The sequence below is a fragment of the Lathyrus oleraceus genome, chromosome 7 (genome assembly GCF_024323335.1).
Source record: "Lathyrus oleraceus cultivar Zhongwan6 chromosome 7, CAAS_Psat_ZW6_1.0, whole genome shotgun sequence".
Taxonomy (NCBI): Eukaryota; Viridiplantae; Streptophyta; class Magnoliopsida; order Fabales; family Fabaceae; genus Lathyrus; species Lathyrus oleraceus.
In genome coordinates this window covers 218,684,673-218,707,486 of record NC_066585.1, presented here as the reverse complement: position 1 = coordinate 218,707,486, position 22,814 = coordinate 218,684,673, and the positions used below count along the sequence as shown (strand labels likewise).

Below are 22,814 nucleotides of genomic sequence, written 5' to 3'. Positions count from 1 at the left end.
ATTCACTTGGCTAATCATTGAGTGTATCACGAGAGTACAAAACACATTGACATCTATTTGCACTTTCTAAAGGACGTGATTGAGTCAAAAGAGATTATGATGGAGAAGTTGCTTTTAGAAGATAATTTAGTGCATGTATTTACCAAGTCATTCCATATGCACTGATTCAAGTATTTATTGGATTTGATCATGCCCGTTAAAAAATGATCTAAGCTTGGAAAGAGCAGCAAGGTGGTTGGTGGATAAATTGACACCGTCATTATTTTCAAAGTCTACTTAGAGATTTGTTGAGTGTGAACTAAAATATAAGAGTTTCGTCCCAATTGTATTTTGCTTTAATCGTGTGGCGTTTTGTCAATACGTGATATGTTCCTATTTAGAATGTGATGCATTTGGATTTGGAGGAGCATTTGAGAACAATTTTAAATCTACCTAAAATGTATGAGGAGTTTGAGGGAAGCCACGAGGCATTTTGGACTATAACTAAGACGTTATAAAAAATCACATAGTATTTTGTCTCTGGAGTTATATCATATTGAAGGTTTTTTCTAACATTATTTTTGGCAAAACATGAACTTATTAAAAAAAATTAAAGAGACAGAGAGAAATTCGTAAAATTTCAAAGGCTAAGGATCATAAGATCTTTAAAATATAATAAAAAGAGATTGAAAAATACTTCTAAAGATATTAAAATTTGAATGGTTTATACCTTAAAAGAATGAGATATAAAGTAATAAATTAGGTAGAAAATAAGAAATGTTATTATAAACTAAAAGATTTATTTTCTTAAAATTTATTTATAATATATTGTTTAAAAACTCTTAATTAATGTCATAAAAATTGCCTTCTTCCTCAAGTGTAGACATCTTATTATTAAACTGAATAAACAATTTTTGCATGTTCTTTTTTTTTTCTATCACTATTGCAATTTTTTATACTGGATAGATTAATTTTAGACTATTTAGTATAGTTATTTACGTTTTTTGTTTGACGCATCATAAATTTTGTGTTTAATCTTCTCATTTTCTAACCTATGATATAAAGGAAAACAAATTATTATTTTCTTATCAGTATTTTAGAGCCTCTACTTATTTTACATTATCCTTATCCTGAATTAACCTATTCCATGTTAGCTGATTAAGATGTAATATTTTCTAAATTTATTAAATTTTTGCCTCATATAACCAAAAAAATATCTTAACAAAAGCACCCAACTATTAAAATTAACATGGTAGGCCACATAACAGTTTGTCCACTTCCTTAATCCCAATTATTTGAGACTCGATCACCCAAGGAAATTGAATCCAATGCATTCAATAAATGTACGCATTCACACATTCAAGTTTTTAATAACCGTTTGATCAAGATTTAATGATTTAATATAAAATATATTTTAATTTTTGTATGTTAATTTAAAATATTAAATTTATATCTAAGTTGTTTGATTATCTGATCTTGACCAAACAATTACTGCGGGTTTTTTTCTTTCTGAATGCAAGAGAAAAATATCCCCCTCCAAGAGATCACATTAACCAATAGTAATATAATATAATGAAAATTGTCATCCATAGAAAAAGAAAGCACAACAGCTTATCATAAGTGTGCTCACTTTTTGTTTTTTTAGATCATCATACACCTCAAGTTCACGAGTCTTGACTTTTCTCCAACCAAAAGTCATGCAAATATTTTTACACAAAAAGGTGCAACCAACCAATAACACCATATATAGTCCCAATCCATTGTTTCTTTCACTCATCTCATCAAACAAAATTCTCAAAACCAAAATGGGAAAAACCAAGTCCCTTTCCTTTTCATTCTTAGCAATAACATGTGCTTTTGTGCTTCACTTTCAATACATAGTTCTTGCTCAAGAACATGTGGCATCTTCAGAAAGTGAAGCACTAGGCCTAACACCAGAAACTAAACGAGAAACACTAGAAATCATCATCGGCGGAGGAGGAGGAGGCGCCTATTCTCCCGCTCCTTCCCCGGAAAATAACTGCCCTCCACCTCCACCTCCGCCGTGTCCCCCCACCCGATTAGAAAAAGCTCGTGCCGCACTTCTCAAATTCAAATCACTTATCAATGACCCCAAAGGGTACACTAATAACTGGAACAATAATACAGAAACTTGCAACTTCAGGGGAATCCTTTGTGGAACATTCCCAGTAGATAACCAACAAGCAGTTGCTGGATTAGACTTCAACCAAGCAAAATTCTCAAGCAAAGACTGTACCAATATACCACTCACAGGCTTCACTGGTATATTAGACAAACTAGAAGAATTAACATTCTTCCATGTCAATTCTAACAATTTCTCAAACCAAATCCCAGAAGCAATCACTAAATACCCTTTTTTCTACGAACTTGACCTCAGTAACAACAAACTTTCCGGCCCGTTTCCGAACGAAGTTCTTCTATCTACAAAACTAGTTTTCCTAGACCTCAGGTTCAACTTCCTCACCGGGTCTGTTCCATCGCAGTTATTCGAGAAAGATCTCGACGTAATCTTCATCAATAACAACCAGTTTAGTCAATGTTTACCTGCCAATTTCGGTTCTACTCCTGCAAGGTATCTAACTTTCGCACACAATCAATTCGTTGGCGAAATTCCTAGAAGTATCGGTAACGCTGCGAAAACTTTAACTGAAGTTCTTTTCTTACAGAATAAATTTGAAGGTTGTTTACCTTATGAAATAGGCTATTTGAAAAAAGCTACTGTTTTTGATGTTAGTGAAAATCTGTTAACGGGTCCTATTCCTGCTTCGTTTGGTTGTTTAGAGAAGATTCAGTTTCTGAATCTAGCACATAACAAATTCTACGGTACTGTTCCTGAGAGTGTTTGTGTTTTACCTGGGATACGTAATAATGGGAATTTGTCTCTGGCGGATAATTATTTTACTGCTCTTGAACCATCGTGTTGGAGTTTGTTGAAGTCGAAGATATTGGATGTTAGTAGGAATTGTATTCCTGGACTTCCGAATCAAAAATCGAAGCAAGAGTGTTATGCATTTCAATGTAAGGTGAAACCTTGTTCGAATCCGCCGAGTCTGAAATACGTGCCTTGTAAAACACATTGGGGGCAGAAACAGAAACAGAACACTGCCTCGGAAATGGCTACTGAGCCTGTTACTTATAAGTCTCTCAAACCACATCGGTTGAGAATGTGAGTGTTCGCCATGTAGCGAAACACTACAGATCAAAGGTGTGTCAAGTGTTATCGACACAGACACATCAATTTCTTGTGCTTATGAATTATCATTACTATTGTCTATGTCTTATTGTCAATATTTTATATGTAAAATATGTGTCGGTGTTATTAGTTCATAAGGTGCTAGTGCCATGGTTTGTTGAGCTTCAAAATAATGCTAATTTGAAGATATTTATTTTGATTCTATGGAACTATTATGTTAATTGTGTGCTGTCTTGTTCATGAATAAATATTTGTTATCCCAATTTGGCATCTTTGACTTGTAATAGTTTGGTGGTACAACCAAAATGTTTTTTTTATTTGCTTAAGATAATTTATGATATTGAAAGAAATGGATGAGGAGTGCAGAACTTAAAAAATTGAAATTATTACATGTATTTTAAAATTATTATTGGTTAGGGTTGTTTCATTTATATTAGAAAAGTATAATGCTTTTTATAGTAAGAACAATCTCCAAAAATGCTCCATACTTCTCACACATGCAAGACAAACTTTAAAGGTGAATAAATATAAGAGAATCTTTGCAGTGAAAAATTCAAAACATTCTTAAAATTAGAGATATATTTCCAGATGCACGTCAAATACACACAATTTATATTGACTTTGAGTCACGCCCCCGATTTTCGCCTAATTTGTTCTCAAAAATATATCCCTCTAAACGTTATGAAGGTGTATTTTCGAATCATGCAGAACCAGAAATAAACACATAGCCAACAATGCAGAATAAAAAATAAAATTAGCATTCATAACATAAAAAAAGAAACATTATTAGGTAATCGTTAACATAAATCGAATATTACATTTTAGTATACAGGTGAATATTTAAACATCTTCATAATATTTTCGATCGATCTCGAAATCATCGCATCCATCTCGTCATCAGCTCAAAGTTGTTGAACTCAATCTTTCCTTAGTTGTCAATCTTCCCTTCAAAATTGGTTGTTGAACTTAATCTTCTCTTCGTTGCCAACAACTACCTCTTTCACAACAACGCGTTTGACATTCGGAGACACAATAGGTTTGGCGAAAACATCGGGGTGCACATTACTAATGAAATCACATCTAAGCTCATATTTTATATTATCTACACGTTACCCACATGGAGACAACATTCAAACAGAAGGGGTGAGATATCATAATTATATAAAGGAAATCATGATAATAAGTAAGAATTAGATTATCACATGTACATCACTCATTCTACAAGACAATTCCACATAATCCACATAACGGATATTCACACATAATAGCAACATAACAGCCATCCAACATAATAACAACATAATCAACCATCCAACACAATAACAAATGCAGTCAATGTACAATACAATAAGACTCAACAACTCGACTCAATGCATTGTGTATCAATACGTGAACACTCAGGTTCACCACTTCGATCCTCACCTCCTAGGATCAAAGTCCTTAATTCGCTACCATCACCTATGAGAACGTCTCATTAATTCCATCACCTCTAAAATCAGCTATCGGCCCATTCTACACAATGAGATTTAAGGCTCACCAATGACTGACCATTTTTCCAACAACATGAATGCATGCAACATATAATACATGCAACAACAACATCATGCACAATGACCCACCTCCATAGTCAATGTACACCGTCAATACTGGTCATCATGCATCAAACACATATTATATAACTTAACAACATTAACATAAAACATAACAAGCAACAACAATGCATTTAAAGTTATGTCACACCACCACATAAATATTTGAATTCCTATCAACACCACCACACAAAAAATATTCATTTTCAGGTCCTGAAACCAACTTTAAAGGACAATACACGTCTTAGCTTTCCGACACATCGAACGACACTCAAATCGAACACTCGTAACAAAAGTTATGAACTTTTAAAGTTTTTAAGAAATTGCTCCTAGTGTAACCGGTTACCCTAAAACCAGTAACTGGTTACACTACATCCAGTAGTGCAACCCACATTGTCACACACACACACACACATCGTAATCAATTACACCCCAATTTCCAGCCCATACGTGGCCTCTATTACACAAGGTGTCTGATTACCCAAAAACCAATAACCGGTTGCACCCCTCAAATTTTGCCCACAAACACGTTTTTAAGCAGTGTAACCGGTTACTCAAATTCTGATAACCGATTACACTATCGCAGAAGCACTTTTCTGTAACTTTTTCAAAACGAAAATGACCTATAATTTGTCCCAAAATCCCATTTTTCTCACAAATCGTGTATACCATATTTTAACCCGAAAATCACTTTTCCAATTTTATGATTCTAACAGCAACAATTCATCATTTCAACATTTGTCACAACATCATCATACACACAGTTCAACAGTTGACAAATATCACAAAGATCACGAACATAAAGAAGAAAAACACAAAACCTACATGACATAATCTATTCACCATCATCATGTTAACCCTTAGATAATCAGAACTCCACCATTACCTTAGAGTTCTTAGTAATAAATTATTTGACCTCCAACAATGATGATTCTCCCCTTGAGCCCTATTCTCTTCTTCTCCCTTTCTCAACTTCTTCTCTTTTCTCCCAAATGTTATGTTCTCTGAGTTTCTATCCCAAATCTCATTTTCTTTTTTTATTATAATTCCTATTATTTTATTAACTTATTATATTATCACTAATTTCTTAATAATAATAATAATAATCCATTCAAATTAAGTAATTAAGTAAATACTCATCTAATATTAATTAATTAAATTAAATAATAACTAAAATAGTGGATTAGTTTTACTCACCACACCACCCTTTCTACATTTTTCCTCACACACACCCCAACACCTTAATTTCTATAATTCAAAGACAACTACCCCACACCAAGGGTAACATAACACATCAAAACACCAATCAAGACAATACAACCACAACTATCACATAATTAAATTACGAAAAATAATTTAAATAAAATTGGGGTGTTACAACTCTCCCCCATTTAGAACATTTTCGTCCTCGAAAATTACCTGATGCGAACAACTTTGGATACGACTCTCGCATCCTTCTTTCCAACTCCTAAGCCATATTTCTTTCGGCAACGCCTCCCCACACTACCTTCACAAGAGCAATCTCTTTGTCTCTCAACTGTTTTAGTTCTCGATCATCAATCCTTATAGGTAGAGCCTCAACTGTAAGGTTATTCTTCACCTGCACATCATCCATCGGAATCACATGTGACGGATCCGGAACATACTTATGAAGTTGTGAAACATGGAACACATCATGTAGATTTGACAAAGTCGGCGGAAACGCCACTATATAAGCAACAGGTCCAACTCACATGGATATCTTATACGGACCAATAAACCGAGGAGTAAGATTTCTCGACTTCAAATCACGTCTCACACCGGTCACCAGAGTTGTAACACCCTTCTAAAATACCCCAATAATTAATTAAAACAACAAATATAAATCAGAGTAGATATGCAATTAAGGGTGTCACACTTGACACTTCACACCATTCACCAAAATAGTTTGTCATGCTCATTTATTAATCAAAATAAAATATTGCACAATTCGCAGCGGATATGCAAACCATGTAACACATTACATGTAAAATCATTCAACAACCAAATGAAAACAAGGTAAAACATCCCGTCCCGATGTTACATATACCAGAGCATGACCCACTAAGGAACTACACTAGACTCCAAGCACTAGCTTCTACTTAATCACTGCTCGTTACCTGAAACATAGTTGTAAGGGTGAGTTCCTCAATCGATATAATAAGCATTATAAAATATCATGTAATGCTAAGTAAATTAACACATTTCATCACCCTAATCAGATCACACATTCAGCAACGGCAACATCAACTCAAAATCATACTCAACACAAACACAAAACACACGTATAATATTGGAATACATCCATTCATATTATACGCCATACATACATTATGCAATGAGACTCCATGCATGCGGTACCGACTATTCGTGAACACATAGTTCAACCTCACCGATCAAACCCAGATACGGCTACCAAGCTCACTAGTCCCACTCATTTGAGACCTAGTGACTCACTCACTAATTCCTCACCATGGGAATTAGCTACCACCATAAAGGCCATGCTATGCACGCTAAATCACCTAGCATGCAAACATCAACAACAATCCACAACAACTCACTCACTAATTCCTCACCATGGGAATTAGCTACCACCATAAAGGCCATGCTATACACGCTAAATCACCTAGCATGCAAACATCAACAACAATCCAAGATAGACATATGCTCACACTCTAAGCCATAAACAGTCCATTCACAATTGCATACATAACAGATACATTCACAGCATTATGCATACCATCATACATCATCAGCATGTTTATCACAGAATCATATCATATTATGCCAAATAATAAATCACAGTATTAGCACACTCTACTAATACCTATACTGCTCAAAACAACGGAAATTGATCCCTACTATATCATACATTAGCTAAATTACATCACTCAGCTGAAACGATCAAAAACTGCACAACAACAGCTCAGAAAAATCCAACTTCTGCCCATACGCGTATGCCTCATGCCCATACGCGTATGGCCCATTTCCTGGCCAATCCCATACGCGTATGGCCCATCTCATACGCGTATGCTACGCGTACCACTTCTCCCATACGCGTACCAACAGAGACAAAACTACGTTAAAAACATCATCTTCTTCATCCATACGTGTATGCCTCACCCCATACGCGTACCAGGCCATCTCATACGCGTACCAGGTCATCTCATACGCGTATGACCAGAAACCAAATTCCAGATCTGCTATGGGTTTTCTCTGCTACGAGATTTCTCAGATCCAACCTTCCACAGTCCAATTTTTACACAGCATTCGTTCATATTATCTAACACAGATCCTACACATTCAATTTCACAATTTCTAACCTTATTACATCCAATTCCTACGAATTTTCTTCAGTTATACTCTTATCTCATTCATCCAAAAGTTCATCAATTTCATCATGCATCATTCTAATTAGAGTTGATTCAATGGTTTATTACTACCCATTACATGTTAACCCATAATACCCATTAAACGACGATAAACCCCCCTTACCTGAGTTAATCCGACAATCCTTCTTTGACCTTCAAAAATCGTGAATTCTCCTCTTGAGCCCTAGCCTCTTCTTCTCCCTTTCTCAGTTTCTTCTCTTTCTCTCAATGTTACGTGATCTCTGCTTTCACGTGAAAAACCCTTTTTTACCAAATGGGACCTTTTTACTGATTTTAACTTTTATATTCCAATAATAATAATAATTCCAATAATATTCCAATTATTTAATTAAATTAATAAATATACTATTAACTTAAATTAAATAATTATCATATTTTTATCGGGGTGTTACAACTCTCCCCCACTAAAAGAGTTTTCGTCCTCGAAAACATACCTCAAGCGAATAACTCTGGATAAGACTCTTTCATCTGACTCTCAAGTTCCCAAGTCACATTGCCACCTGCTGGTCCTCCCCAAGCTACCTTTACCAAAACAATCTCTTTACCCCGCAACTGCTTCAACTCTCGATCCTCAATCCTCATAGGTGATGTCTCAACAGTCAGGTTATCTCTCACCTGTACATCATCTACTTGGACCACATGCGACGGATCAGAAATGTACCTCCTCAACTGAGACACATGAAAAACCTCATGCAAATTCGCAAGTGACGGCGGTAAAGCGATACGATAGGCTACCTCCCCTATCCTCTCCAAAATCTGATAAGGACCAATAAATCGAGGTGTCAACTTCTTCGACTTCAAAGCTCGACCAACCCCAGTTATCGGAGTAACACGAAGAAACACATGATCTCCCTCTTGAAACTCAAGTGACTTCCTCCTCTTGTCGTGATAACTCTTCTGACGACTCTGAGCAATCCTCATCTTCTCCTGAATCATCTTAATCTTTTCCGTAGTTTGTTGAACAATCTCCGGTCCAACCACAGCACTCTCACCGGACTCATACCAACATAAAGGTGTCCGACATCTCCTACCATACAAAGCTTCAAACGGTGCCATACCAATGCTCGAATGAAAACTATTGTTGTAGGTAAACTCAATCAAAGGTAAATAACAATCCCAAGCACCTCCCTTTTCCAAAACACAAGCCCTCAAAAGATCCTCCAGTGACTGAATCGTCCTCTCAGTCTGACCATCAGTCTGCGGATGATATGCAGAACTCAATCTCAGCTTAGTTCCCAAAGCCCTCTGCAAACCTTCCCAGAACTTCGATGTAAATCTAGGATCTCTGTCCGAAACAATACTCGACGGAATACCATGCAAACTTACAATTTTCTCAATATACAACTCAGCTAATCTCTCTAACGGATAATCCATTCTGATCGGAATGAAATGAGCCGATTTTTTCAATCTGTCAACAATCACCCAAATAGCTTCAAAATTCTTAATTGTCCTCGGTAAACCAGAAACAAAATCCATACTGATACTATCCCACTTCCACTCTGGAATAGCCAACGGTTGCATTAGCCCAGACGGCTTCTGATGCTCAATCTTTGACTTCTGACAAGTCAAACAAGAATAAACAAAACTCGCAATTTCTCTTTTCATTCCCGGCCACCAAAATAACTTTTTCAAATCATGATACATCTTCGTAGCCCCAGGATGAATACTCAGGCCACTACGATGTCCTTCCTCAAGAATACTCTTCTTAAGTTCGGTAACATCCGGAATACACACCCGATTACCAAATTTCAAAACACCATTCTCATCAACTCTGAATTCACCACCTTGACCTTGATTCACTAGAGTCAACTTATCAACCAAAAGCACATCGGATTTCTGACCCTCTCTAATCTCATCCAGAATACCACTCGTTAACTTCAACATTCCCAATTTAACACTATTGTGAGTACTCTCACACACCAAACTCAAGTCTCTAAACTGCTCAATTAAATCCAATTCCTTAACCATTAACATAGACATATGCAATGATTTCCGACTCAATGCATCAGCCACTACGTTTGCTTTACCCGGATGGTAATTCAAACCAAAGTCATAATCCTTCAGAAACTCTAACCATCTCCTCTGTCTCATATTCAGCTCTTTCTGATCAAACAAATACTTTAAACTTTTATGGTCACTGAAAACCTCAAATCTTGACCCGTACAAGTAATGCCTCCATAACTTCAGAACAAATACCACAGCTGCCAACTCTAAATCGTGTGTCGGATAGTTCCTCTCATGAACCTTCAGTTGTCTCGAAGCATAAGCTACAACCTGCTTATTCTGCATCAAAACACCACCCAAACCCAACAATGAAGCATCACAGTAAACCTCAAATGGTTCCGACGGACTTGGTAATATCAGAATAGGAGCAGTAGTTAACCTTCTCTTTAACTCTTGGAAACCTTCTTCACATTTGAGTCCCAAACAAACGCTTGCCCCTTTCTAGTCAACATCGTCAACGGTAACGCCAACTTAGAAAATCCCTCAATGAATTTCCTATAATAACCTGCAAGTCCAAGAAAACTCCTTATCTCAGAAACTGACTTCGGAGCTTCCCACTTAGATACCGCTTCTATCTTAGAAGGATCAACAGCAACACCACCTCTTGAAACCACATGACCAAGAAAACTAACCTCTTCTAACCAAAATTCACACTTAGACAGTTTAGCAAATAACTTCTTTTCTCGTAGAACTCCTAAAACCACTCTCAAATGTTCAGCATGCTCTTCTTCAGATTTCGAATACACCAAAATATCGTCAATAAACACCACAACAAACTTGTCTAGGTACGGATGGAAAATCCTATTCATATACTCCATAAATACCCCAGGCGCATTAGTCACACCAAAAGGCATTACAGAATACTCATAATGTCCATACCTTGTTCTGAAAGCAGTCTTCTGAATATCCTCAGTTTTCACACGTATCTGATGATACCCCGATCTCAAATCTATTTTGCTGAACACACTCGCACCAACCAACTGATCCATCAAATCATCAATCCTCGGCAAAGGATACCGATTCTTGATCGTCACTTTATTCAGTTGCCTGTAGTCCACACACAACCTCATAGTACCTTCTTTCTTCTTAACCAATAACACTGGTGCACCCCACGGTGACACACTCGGACGAATAAATTTCTTATCCAACAGATCTTCCAGCTGACTCTTCAATTCAGTTAACTCAACAGCAGACATACGGTACGGAGCCATCGATATCGGCCTAGTACCAGGTACCAAATCAATCGAGAACTCAACTTCACGCTCTGGCGGTAATTCATTCACTTCTTCAGGAAACACATCAGGAAAATCACACACCACGGCTAGATCGCAAATCACCAGTTTATCTTTAGCCTCCAAAGTCGCTAACAGCATAAACAACTCTGCCCCATCTGCTACTGCCTCATTCACCTGCCTTGCTGATAGAAACAAACTCTTTCCTTCCTCAATCTCAGGAAAGATCACAGTCTTATCAAAACAGTTGATATAAACTCGGTTAAACACCAACCAGTTCATACCCAGGATAACATCAATCTGCACTAGTGGAAGACACACGAGGTCCATCCCAAAGTCTCTACCAAAAATACTCAAAGGGCAATTTAAACAAACTGAAGTAGTAGTCACTGAACCCTTCGCAGGAGTATCAATCACCATACTTCCATGCATCTCAGATATCTCTAATTTAAGTTTCACAGCACAATCCAAAGATATAAAGGAATGAGTCGCACCTGTGTCAATAATAGCTACAAGAGGAAAGCCATTAATATAACACGTACCTCGGATCAAACGATCATCTGCAGAAGTCTCAGAACCCGATAAAGCAAAGACCTTGCCTCCCGACTGGTTCTCTTTCTTCGGCTTAGGACACTGTGGACTGATATGACCCACCTCTCCACAGTTGAAACAAGTCATAGTCTTCAACCGGCACTCTGCAGCCAAGTGACCACCTTTTCCACACTTGAAACACTTCTTCTCAGTACTGGTACACTCATGGATACGATGTCCAGCCTGACCACATCTGTAACACTTAGCAGGGGCACTGGAGTCTCCCCCACTAGGTCTCTTCATCCCACTCTGTCTCTGGAAAACCTTTGCCAGCTGCATACGGTTTCCCACGATCATTCAGATTCTTGCCTTTCCTATCAACCCTCTGCTGATAGCTCTCCGCTCTGGCCTTGGTATCCTGTTCAAAAATCCTGCAACAGTCTACCAAGTCAGAAAACACTCTAATCCGCTGATACCCAATAGCCTGCTTGATCTCGGGACGTAACCCGTTCTCAAACTTCACACATTTTGAAAATTCCCCAGTAGCCTCATCATAGGGAGTGTAATACTTCGACAGCTCTGTGAACTTAGCAGCATACTCAGTAACAGACCGGTTGCCCTGCTTCAATTCTAAGAACTCTATCTCTTTCTTTCCTCTGACATCCTCTGGAAAGTACTTCCTCAGGAATCTCTCTCTGAACACCGCCCAAGTGATCTCAGCACTCCCAGCAGCTTCCAACTCAGTGCGGGCAGCAACCCACCAATCATCTGCTTCCTCTGACAGCATATGCGTACCGAACCTGACCTTCTGGTTATCGGCACACTCAGTCACTCGGAAGATCCTCTCGATCTCCTTCAACCACTTCTGAGCACCATCTGGATCGTATGCTCCCTTGAACATTGGAGGATTGTTCTTCTGGAACTCACTCAGTTGACGAGCAGCTCCCAATCCCACAACATTCGGATTCCCTCCAAGTACTCCAGCTAGCATACCCAGAGCCTCAGCAATCGCAGCATCGTCTCTACCTCTTCCAGCCATCTCTATTCTGAAAACCCAACAAGCTAAAACAATAAGTACTGATAGGGTTACACAACACCTATCACGTACAGGGAAACAGAATAATTACGACTCGACTCGACCGACTATGCTCTGATACCACTAATGTAACACCCTTCTAAAATACCCCAATAATTAATTAAAACAACAAATATAAATCAGAGTAGATATGCAATTAAGGGTGTCACACTTGACACTTCACACCATTCACCAAAATAGTTTGTCATGCTCATTTATTAATCAAAATAAAATATTGCACAATTCGCAGCGGATATGCAAACCATGTAACACATTACATGTAAAATCATTCAACAACCAAATGAAAACAAGGTAAAACATCCCGTCCCGATGTTACATATACCAGAGCATGACCCACTAAGGAACTACACTAGACTCCAAGCACTAGCTTCTACTCAATCACTGCTCGTTACCTGAAACATAGTTGTAAGGGTGAGTTCCTCAATCGATATAATAAGCATTATAAAATATCATGTAATGCTAAGTAAATTAACACATTTCATCACCCTAATCAGATCACACATTCAGCAACGGCAACATCAACTCAAAATCATACTCAACACAAACACAAAACACACGTATAATATTGGAATACATCCATTCATATTATACGCCATACATACATTATGCAATGAGACTCCATGCATGCGGTACCGACTATTCGTGAACACATAGTTCAACCTCACCGATCAAACCAGATACGGCTACCAAGCTCACTAGTCCCACTCATTTGAGACCTAGTGACTCACTCACTAATTCCTCACCATGGGAATTAGCTACCACCCAAAGGCCATGCTATGCACGCTAAATCACCTAGCATGCAAACATCAACAACAATCCACAACAACTCACTCACTAATTCCTCACCATGGGAATTAGCTACCACCATAAAGGCCATGCTATGCACGCTAAATCACCTAGCATGCAAACATCAACAACAATCCAAGATAGACATATGCTCACACTCTAAGCCATAAACAGTCCATTCACAATTGCATACATAACAGATACATTCACAGCATTATGCATACCATCATACATCATCAGCAAGTTTATCACAGAATCATATCATATCATGCCAAATAATAAATCACAGTATTAGCACACTCTACTAATACCTATACTGCTCAAAACAACGGAAATGATCCCTACTATATCATACATCAGCTAAATTACATCACTCAGCTGAAACGATCAAAAACTGCACAACAACAGCTCAGAAAAATCAACTTCTGCCCATACGCGTATGCCTCATGCCCATACGCGTATGGCCCATTTCCTGGCCAATCCCATACGCGTATGGCCCATCTCATACGCGTATGCTACGCGTACCACTTCTCCCATACGCGTACCAACAGAGACAAAACTACGTTAAAAACATCATCTTCTTCATCCATACGTGTATGCCTCACCCCATACGCGTACCAGGCCATCTCATACGCGTACCAGGTCATCTCATACGCGTATGACCAGAAACCAAATTCCAGATCTGCTATGGTTTTCTCTGCTACGAGATTTCTCAGATCCACCTTCCACAGTCCAATTTTTACACAGCATTCGTTCATATTATCTAACACAGATCCTACACATTCAATTTCACAATTTCTAACCTTATTACATCCAATTCCTACGAATTTCTTCAGTTATACTCTTATCTCATTCATCCAAAAGTTCACAATTTCATCATGCATCATTCTAATTAGAGTCAATTCAATGGTTTATTACTACCCATTACATGTTAACCCATAATACCCATTAAACGACGATAAACCCCCCTTACCTGAGTTAATCCGGCAATCCTTCTTTGACCTTCAAAAATCGTGAATTCTCCTCTTGAGCCCTAGCCTCTTCTTCTCCCTTTCTCAGTTTCTTCTCTTTCTCTCAATGTTACGTGATCTCTGCTTTCACGTGAAAAACCCTTTTTTACCAAATGGGACCTTTTTACTGATTTTAACTTTTATATTCCAATAATAATAATAATTCCAATAATATTCCAATTATTTAATTAAATTAATAAATATACTATTAACTTAAATTAAATAATTATCATATTTTTATCGGGGTGTTACAACTCTCCCCCACTAAAAGAGTTTTCGTCCTCGAAAACATACCTCAAGCGAATAACTCTGGATAAGACTCCTTCATCTGACTCTCAAGTTCCCAAGTCACATTGCCACCTGCTGGTCCTCCCCAAGCTACCTTTACCAAAACAATCTCTTTACCCCGCAACTGCTTCAACTCTCGATCCTCGATCCTCATAGGTGATGTTTCAACAGTCAGGTTATCTCTCACCTGTACATCATCTACTTGGACCACATGCGACGGATCAGAATGTACCTCCTCAACTGAGACACATGAAAAACCTCATGCAAATTCGCAAGTGACGGCGGTAAAGCGATACGATAGGCTACCTCCCCTATCCTCTCCAAAATCTGATAAGGACCAATAAATCGAGGTGTCAACTTCTTCGACTTCAAAGCTCGACCAACCCCAGTTATCGGAGTAACACGAAGAAACACATGATCTCCCTCTTGAAACTCAAGTGACTTCCTCCTCTTGTCGTGATAACTCTTCTGACGACTCTGAGCAATCCTCATCTTCTCCTGAATCATCTTAATCTTTTCCGTAGTTTGTTGAACAATCTCCGGTCCAACCACAGCACTCTCACCGGACTCATACCAACATAAAGGTGTCCGACATCTCCTACCATACAAAGCTTCAAACGGTGCCATACCAATGCTCGAATGAAAACTATTGTTGTAGGTAAACTCAATCAAAGGTAAATAACAATCCCAAGCACCTCCCTTTTCCAAAACACAAGCCCTCAAAAGATCCTCCAGTGACTGAATCGTCCTCTCAGTCTGACCATCAGTCTGCGGATGATATGCAGAACTCAATCTCAGCTTAGTTCCCAAAGCCCTCTGCAAACCTTCCCAGAACTTCGATGTAAATCTAGGATCTCTGTCCGAAACAATACTCGACGGAATACCATGCAAACTTACAATTTTCTCAATATACAACTCAGCTAATCTCTCTAACGGATAATCCATTCTGATCGGAATGAAATGAGCCGATTTTGTCAATCTGTCAACAATCACCCAAATAGCTTCAAAATTCTTAATTGTCCTCGGTAAACCAGAAACAAAATCCATACTGATACTATCCCACTTCCACTCTGGAATAGCCAACGGTTGCATTAGCCCAGACGGCTTCTGATGCTCAATCTTTGACTTCTGACAAGTCAAACAAGAATAAACAAAACTCGCAATTTCTCTTTTCATTCCCGGCCACCAAAATAACTTTTTCAAATCATGATACATCTTCGTAGCCCCAGGATGAATACTCAGGCCACTACGATGTCCTTCCTCAAGAATACTCTTCTTAAGTTCGGTAACATCCGGAATACACACCCGATTACCAAATTTCAAAACACCATTCTCATCAACTCTGAATTCACCACCTTGACCTTGATTCACTAGAGTCAACTTATCAACCAAAAGCACATCGGATTTCTGACCCTCTCTAATCTCATCCAGAATACCACTCGTTAACTTCAACATTCCCAATTTAACACTATTGTGAGTACTCTCACACACCAAACTCAAGTCTCTAAACTGCTCAATTAAATCCAATTCCTTAACCATTAACATAGACATATGCAATGATTTCCGACTCAATGCATCAGCCACTACGTTTGCTTTACCCGGATGGTAATTCAAACCAAAGTCATAATCCTTCAGAAACTCTAACCATCTCCTCTGTCTCATATTCAGCTCTTTCTGATCAAACAAATACTTTAAACTTTTATGGTCACTGAAAACCTCAAATCTTGACCCGTACAAGTAATGCCTCCATAACTTCAGAACAAATACCACAGCTGCCAACTCTAAATCGTGTGTCGGATAGTTCCTCTCATGAACCTTCAGTTGTCTCGAAGCATAAGCTACAACCTGCTTATTCTGCATCAAAACACCACCCAAACCCAACAATGAAGCATCACAGTAAACCTCAAATGGTTCCGACGGACTTGGTAATATCAGAATAGGAGCAGTAGTTAACCTTCTCTTTAACTCTTGGAAACCTTCTTCACATTTTGAGTCCCAAACAAACGCTTGCCCCTTTCTAGTCAACATCGTCAACGGTAACGCCAACTTAGAAAATCCCTCAATGAATTTCCTATAATAACCTGCAAGTCCAAGAAAACTCCTTATCTCAGAAACTGACTTCGGAGCTTCCCACTTAGATACCGCTTCTATCTTAGAAGGATCAACAGCAACACCACCTCTTGAAACCACATGACCAAGAAAACTAACCTCTTCTAACCAAAATTCACACTTAGACAGTTTAGCAAATAACTTCTTTTCTCGTAGAACTCCTAAAACCACTCTCAAATGTTCAGCATGCTCTTCTTCAGATTTCGAATACACCAAAATATCGTCAATAAACACCACAACAAACTTGTCTAGGTACGGATGGAAAATCCTATTCATATACTCCATAAATACCCCAGGCGCATTAGTCACACCAAAAGGCATTACAGAATACTCATAATGTCCATACCTTGTTCTGAAAGCAGTCTTCTGAATATCCTCAGTTTTCACACGTATCTGATGATACCCCGATCTCAAATCTATTTTGCTGAACACACTCGCACCAACCAACTGATCCATCAAATCATCAATCCTCGGCAAAGGATACCGATTCTTGATCGTCACTTTATTCAGTTGCCTGTAGTCCACACACAACCTCATAGTACCTTCTTTCTTCTTAACCAATAACACTGGTGCACCCCACGGTGACACACTCGGACGAATAAATTTCTTATCCAACAGATCTTCCAGCTGACTCTTCAATTCAGTTAACTCAACAGCAGACATACGGTACGGAGCCATCGATATCGGCCTAGTACCAGGTACCAAATCAATCGAGAACTCAACTTCACGCTCTGGCGGTAATTCATTCACTTCTTCAGGAAACACATCAGGAAAATCACACACCACGGCTAGATCGCAAATCACCAGTTTATCTTTAGCCTCCAAAGTCGCTAACAGCATAAACAACTCTGCCCCATCTGCTACTGCCTCATTCACCTGCCTTGCTGATAGAAACAAACTCTTTCCTTCCTCAATCTCAGGAAAGATCACAGTCTTATCAAAACAGTTGATATAAACTCGGTTAAACACCAACCAGTTCATACCCAGGATAACATCAATCTGCACTAGTGGAAGACACACGAGGTCCATCCCAAAGTCTCTACCAAAAATACTCAAAGGGCAATTTAAACAAACTGAAGTAGTAGTCACTGAACCCTTCGCAGGAGTATCAATCACCATACTTCCATGCATCTCAGATATCTCTAATTTAAGTTTCACAGCACAATCCAAAGATATAAAGGAATGAGTCGCACCTGTGTCAATAATAGCTACAAGAGGAAAGCCATTAATATAACACGTACCTCGGATCAAACGATCATCTGCAGAAGTCTCAGAACCCGATAAAGCAAAGACCTTGCCTCCCGACTGGTTCTCTTTCTTCGGCTTAGGACACTGTGGACTGATATGACCCACCTCTCCACAGTTGAAACAAGTCATAGTCTTCAACCGGCACTCTGCAGCCAAGTGACCACCTTTTCCACACTTGAAACACTTCTTCTCAGTACTGGTACACTCATGGATACGATGTCCAGCCTGACCACATCTGTAACACTTAGCAGGGGCACTGGAGTCTCCCCCACTAGGTCTCTTCATCCCACTCTGTCTCTGGAAACCTTTGCCAGCTGCATACGGTTTCCCACGATCATTCTGATTCTTGCCTTTCCTATCAACCCTCTGCTGATAGCTCTCCGCTCTGGCCTTGGTATCCTGTTCAAAAATCCTGCAACAGTCAACCAAGTCAGAAAACACTCTAATCCGCTGATACCCAATAGCCTGCTTGATCTCGGGACGTAACCCGTTCTCAAACTTCACACATTTTGAAAATTCCCCAGTAGCCTCATCATAGGGAGTGTAATACTTCGACAGCTCTGTGAACTTAGCAGCATACTCAGTAACAGACCGGTTGCCCTGCTTCAATTCTAAGAACTCTATCTCTTTCTTTCCTCTGACATCCTCTGGAAAGTACTTCCTCAGGAATCTCTCTCTGAACACCGCCCAAGTGATCTCAGCACTCCCAGCAGCTTCCAACTCAGTGCGGGCAGCAACCCACCAATCATCTGCTTCCTCTGACAGCATATGCGTACCGAACCTGACCTTCTGGTTATCGGCACACTCAGTCACTCGGAAGATCCTCTCGATCTCCTTCAACCACTTCTGAGCACCATCTGGATCGTATGCTCCCTTGAACATTGGAGGATTGTTCTTCTGGAACTCACTCAGTTGACGAGCAGCTCCCAATCCCACAACATTCGGATTCCCTCCAAGTACTCCAGCTAGCATACCCAGAGCCTCAGCAATCGCAGCATCGTCTCTACCTCTTCCAGCCATCTCTATTCTGAAAACCCAACAAGCTAAAACAATAAGTACTGATAGGGTTACACAACACCTATCACGTACAGGGAAACAGAATAATTACGACTCGACTCGACCGACTATGCTCTGATACCACTAATGTAACACCCTTCTAAAATACCCCAATAATTAATTAAAACAACAAATATAAATCAGAGTAGATATGCAATTAAGGGTGTCACACTTGACACTTCACACCATTCACCAAATAGTTTGTCATGCTCATTTATTAATCAAAATAAAATATTGCACAATTCGCAGCGGATATGCAAACCATGTAACACATTACATGTAAATCATTCAACAACCAAATGAAAACAAGGTAAAACATCCCGTCCCGATGTTACATATACCAGAGCATGACCCACTAAGGAACTACACTAGACTCCAAGCACTAGCTTCTACTCAATCACTGCTCGTTACCTGAAACATAGTTGTAAGGGTGAGTTCCTCAATCGATATAATAAGCATTATAAAATATCATGTAATGCTAAGTAAATTAACACATTTCATCACCCTAATCAGATCACACATTCAGCAACGGCAACATCAACTCAAAATCATACTCAACACAAACACAAAACACACGTATAATATTGGAATACATCCATTCATATTATACGCCATACATACATTATGCAATGAGACTCCATGCATGCGGTACCGACTATTCGTGAATACATAGTTCAACCTCACCGATCAAACCCAGATACGGCTACCAAGCTCACTAGTCCCACTCATTTGAGACCTAGTGACTCACTCACTAATTCCTCACCATGGGAATTAGCTACCACCATAAAGGCCATGCTATGCACGCTAAATCACCTAGCATGCAAACATCAACAACAATCCACAACAACTCACTCACTAATTCCTCACCATGGGAATTAGCTACCACCATAAAGGCCATGCTATACACGCTAAATCACCTAGCATGCAAACATCAACAACAATCCAAGATAGACATATGCTCACACTCTAAGCCATAAACAGTCCATTCACAATTGCATACATAACAGATACATTCACAGCATTATGCATACCATCATACATCATCAGCATGTTTATCACAGAATCATATCATATCATGCCAAATAATAAATCACAGTATTAGCACACTCTACTAATACCTATACTGCTCAAAACAACGGAAATGATCCCTACTATATCATACATTAGCTAAATTACATCACTCAACTGAAACGACCAAAACTGCACAACAACAGCTCAGAAAAATCCAACTTCTGCCCATACGCGTATGCCTCATGCCCATACGCGTATGGCCCATTTCCTGGCCAATCCCATACGCGTATGGCCCATCTCATACGCGTATGCTACGCGTACCACTTCTCCCATACGCGTACCAACAGAGACAAAACTACGTTAAAAACATCATCTTCTTCATCCATACGCGTATGCCTCACCCCATACGCGTACCAGGCCATCTCATACGCGTACCAGGTCATCTCATACGCGTATGACCAGAAACCAAATTCCAGATCTGCTATGGGTTTTCTCTGCTACGAGATTTCTCAGATCCAACCTTCCACAGTCCAATTTTTACACAGCATTCGTTCATATTATCTAACACAGATCCTACACATTCAATTTCATAATTTCTAACCTTATTACATCCAATTCCTACGAATTTTCTTCAGTTATACTCTTATCTCATTCATCCAAAAGTTCATCAATTTCATCATGCATCATTCTAATTAGAGTTGATTCAATGGTTTATTACTACCCATTACATGTTAACCCATAATACCCATTAAACGACGATAAACCCCCCTTACCTGAGTTAATCCGGCAATCCTTCTTTGACCTTCAAAATCGTGAATTCTCCTCTTGAGCCCTAGCCTCTTCTTCTCCCTTTCTCAGTTTCTTTCTTTCTCTCAATGTTACGTGATCTCTGCTTTCACGTGAAAAACCCTTTTTACCAAATGGGACCTTTTACTGATTTTAACTTTTATATTCCAATAATAATAATAATTCCAATAATATTCCAATTATTTAATTAAATTAATAAATATACTATTAACTTAAATTAAATAATTATCATATTTTTATCGGGGTGTTACAACTCTCCCCCACTAAAAGAGTTTTCGTCCTCGAAAACATACCTCAAGCGAATAACTCTGGATAAGACTCCTTCATCTGACTCTCAAGTTCCCAAGTCACATTGCCACCTGCTGGTCCTCCCCAAGCTACCTTTACCAAAACAATCTCTTTACCCCGCAACTGCTTCAACTCTCGATCCTCGATCCTCATAGGTGATGTTTCAACAGTCAGGTTATCTCTCACCTGTACATCATCTACTTGGACCACATGCGACGGATCAGAAATGTACCTCCTCAACTGAGACACATGAAAAACCTCATGCAAATTCGCAAGTGACGGCGGTAAAGCGATACGATAGGCTACCTCCCCTATCCTCTCCAAAATCTGATAAGGACCAATAAATCGAGGTGTCAACTTCTTCGACTTCAAAGCTCGACCAACCCCAGTTATCGGAGTAACACGAAGAAACACATGATCTCCCTCTTGAAACTCAAGTGACTTCCTCCTCTTGTCGTGATAACTCTTCTGACGACTCTGAGCAATCCTCATCTTCTCCTGAATCATCTTAATCTTTTCCGTAGTTTGTTGAACAATCTCCGGTCCAACCACAGCACTCTCACCGGACTCATACCAACATAAAGGTGTCCGACATCTCCTACCATACAAAGCTTCAAACGGTGCCATACCAATGCTCGAATGAAAACTATTGTTGTAGGTAAACTCAATCAAAGGTAAATAACAATCCCAAGCACCTCCCTTTTCCAAAACACAAGCCCTCAAAAGATCCTCCAGTGACTGAATCGTCCTCTCAGTCTGACCATCAGTCTGCGGATGATATGCAGAACTCAATCTCAGCTTAGTTCCCAAAGCCCTCTGCAAACCTTCCCAGAACTTCGATGTAAATCTAGGATCTCTGTCCGAAACAATACTCGACGGAATACCATGCAAACTTACAATTTTCTCAATATACAACTCATCTAATCTCTCTAACGGATAATCCATTCTGATCGGAATGAAATGAGCCGATTTTTTCAATCTGTCAACAATCACCCAAATAGCTTCAAAATTCTTAATCGTCCTCGGTAAACCAGAAACAAAATCCATACTGATACTATCCCACTTCCACTCTGGAATAGCCAACGGTTGCATTAGCCCAGACGGCTTCTGATGCTCAATCTTTGACTTCTGACAAGTCAAACAAGAATAAACAAAA

The 22,814-nt window shown here is 39.1% G+C and overlaps 1 protein-coding gene across 1 annotated transcript; it reads left to right on the top strand.

Moving 5' to 3' along the window:
* Positions 1-1,620: 1,620 nt before the first annotated feature.
* On the top strand, positions 1,621-3,456 carry LOC127108214 (uncharacterized protein At4g06744). Its single transcript, XM_051045643.1, has one exon. The coding sequence runs from the start codon at positions 1,677-1,679 to the stop codon at positions 3,168-3,170; it is 1,494 nt and encodes a 497-aa protein (XP_050901600.1). The 5' UTR covers positions 1,621-1,676; the 3' UTR covers positions 3,171-3,456.
* The last annotated feature ends 19,358 nt before the right edge of the window (positions 3,457-22,814 follow it).

What these genes read in the sequence shown, in the direction of transcription:
- LOC127108214 (XM_051045643.1), top strand. Translation starts at nt 1,677, where the DNA reads ATGCAAATATTTTTACACAAAAAGGTGCAACCAACCAATAACACCATA.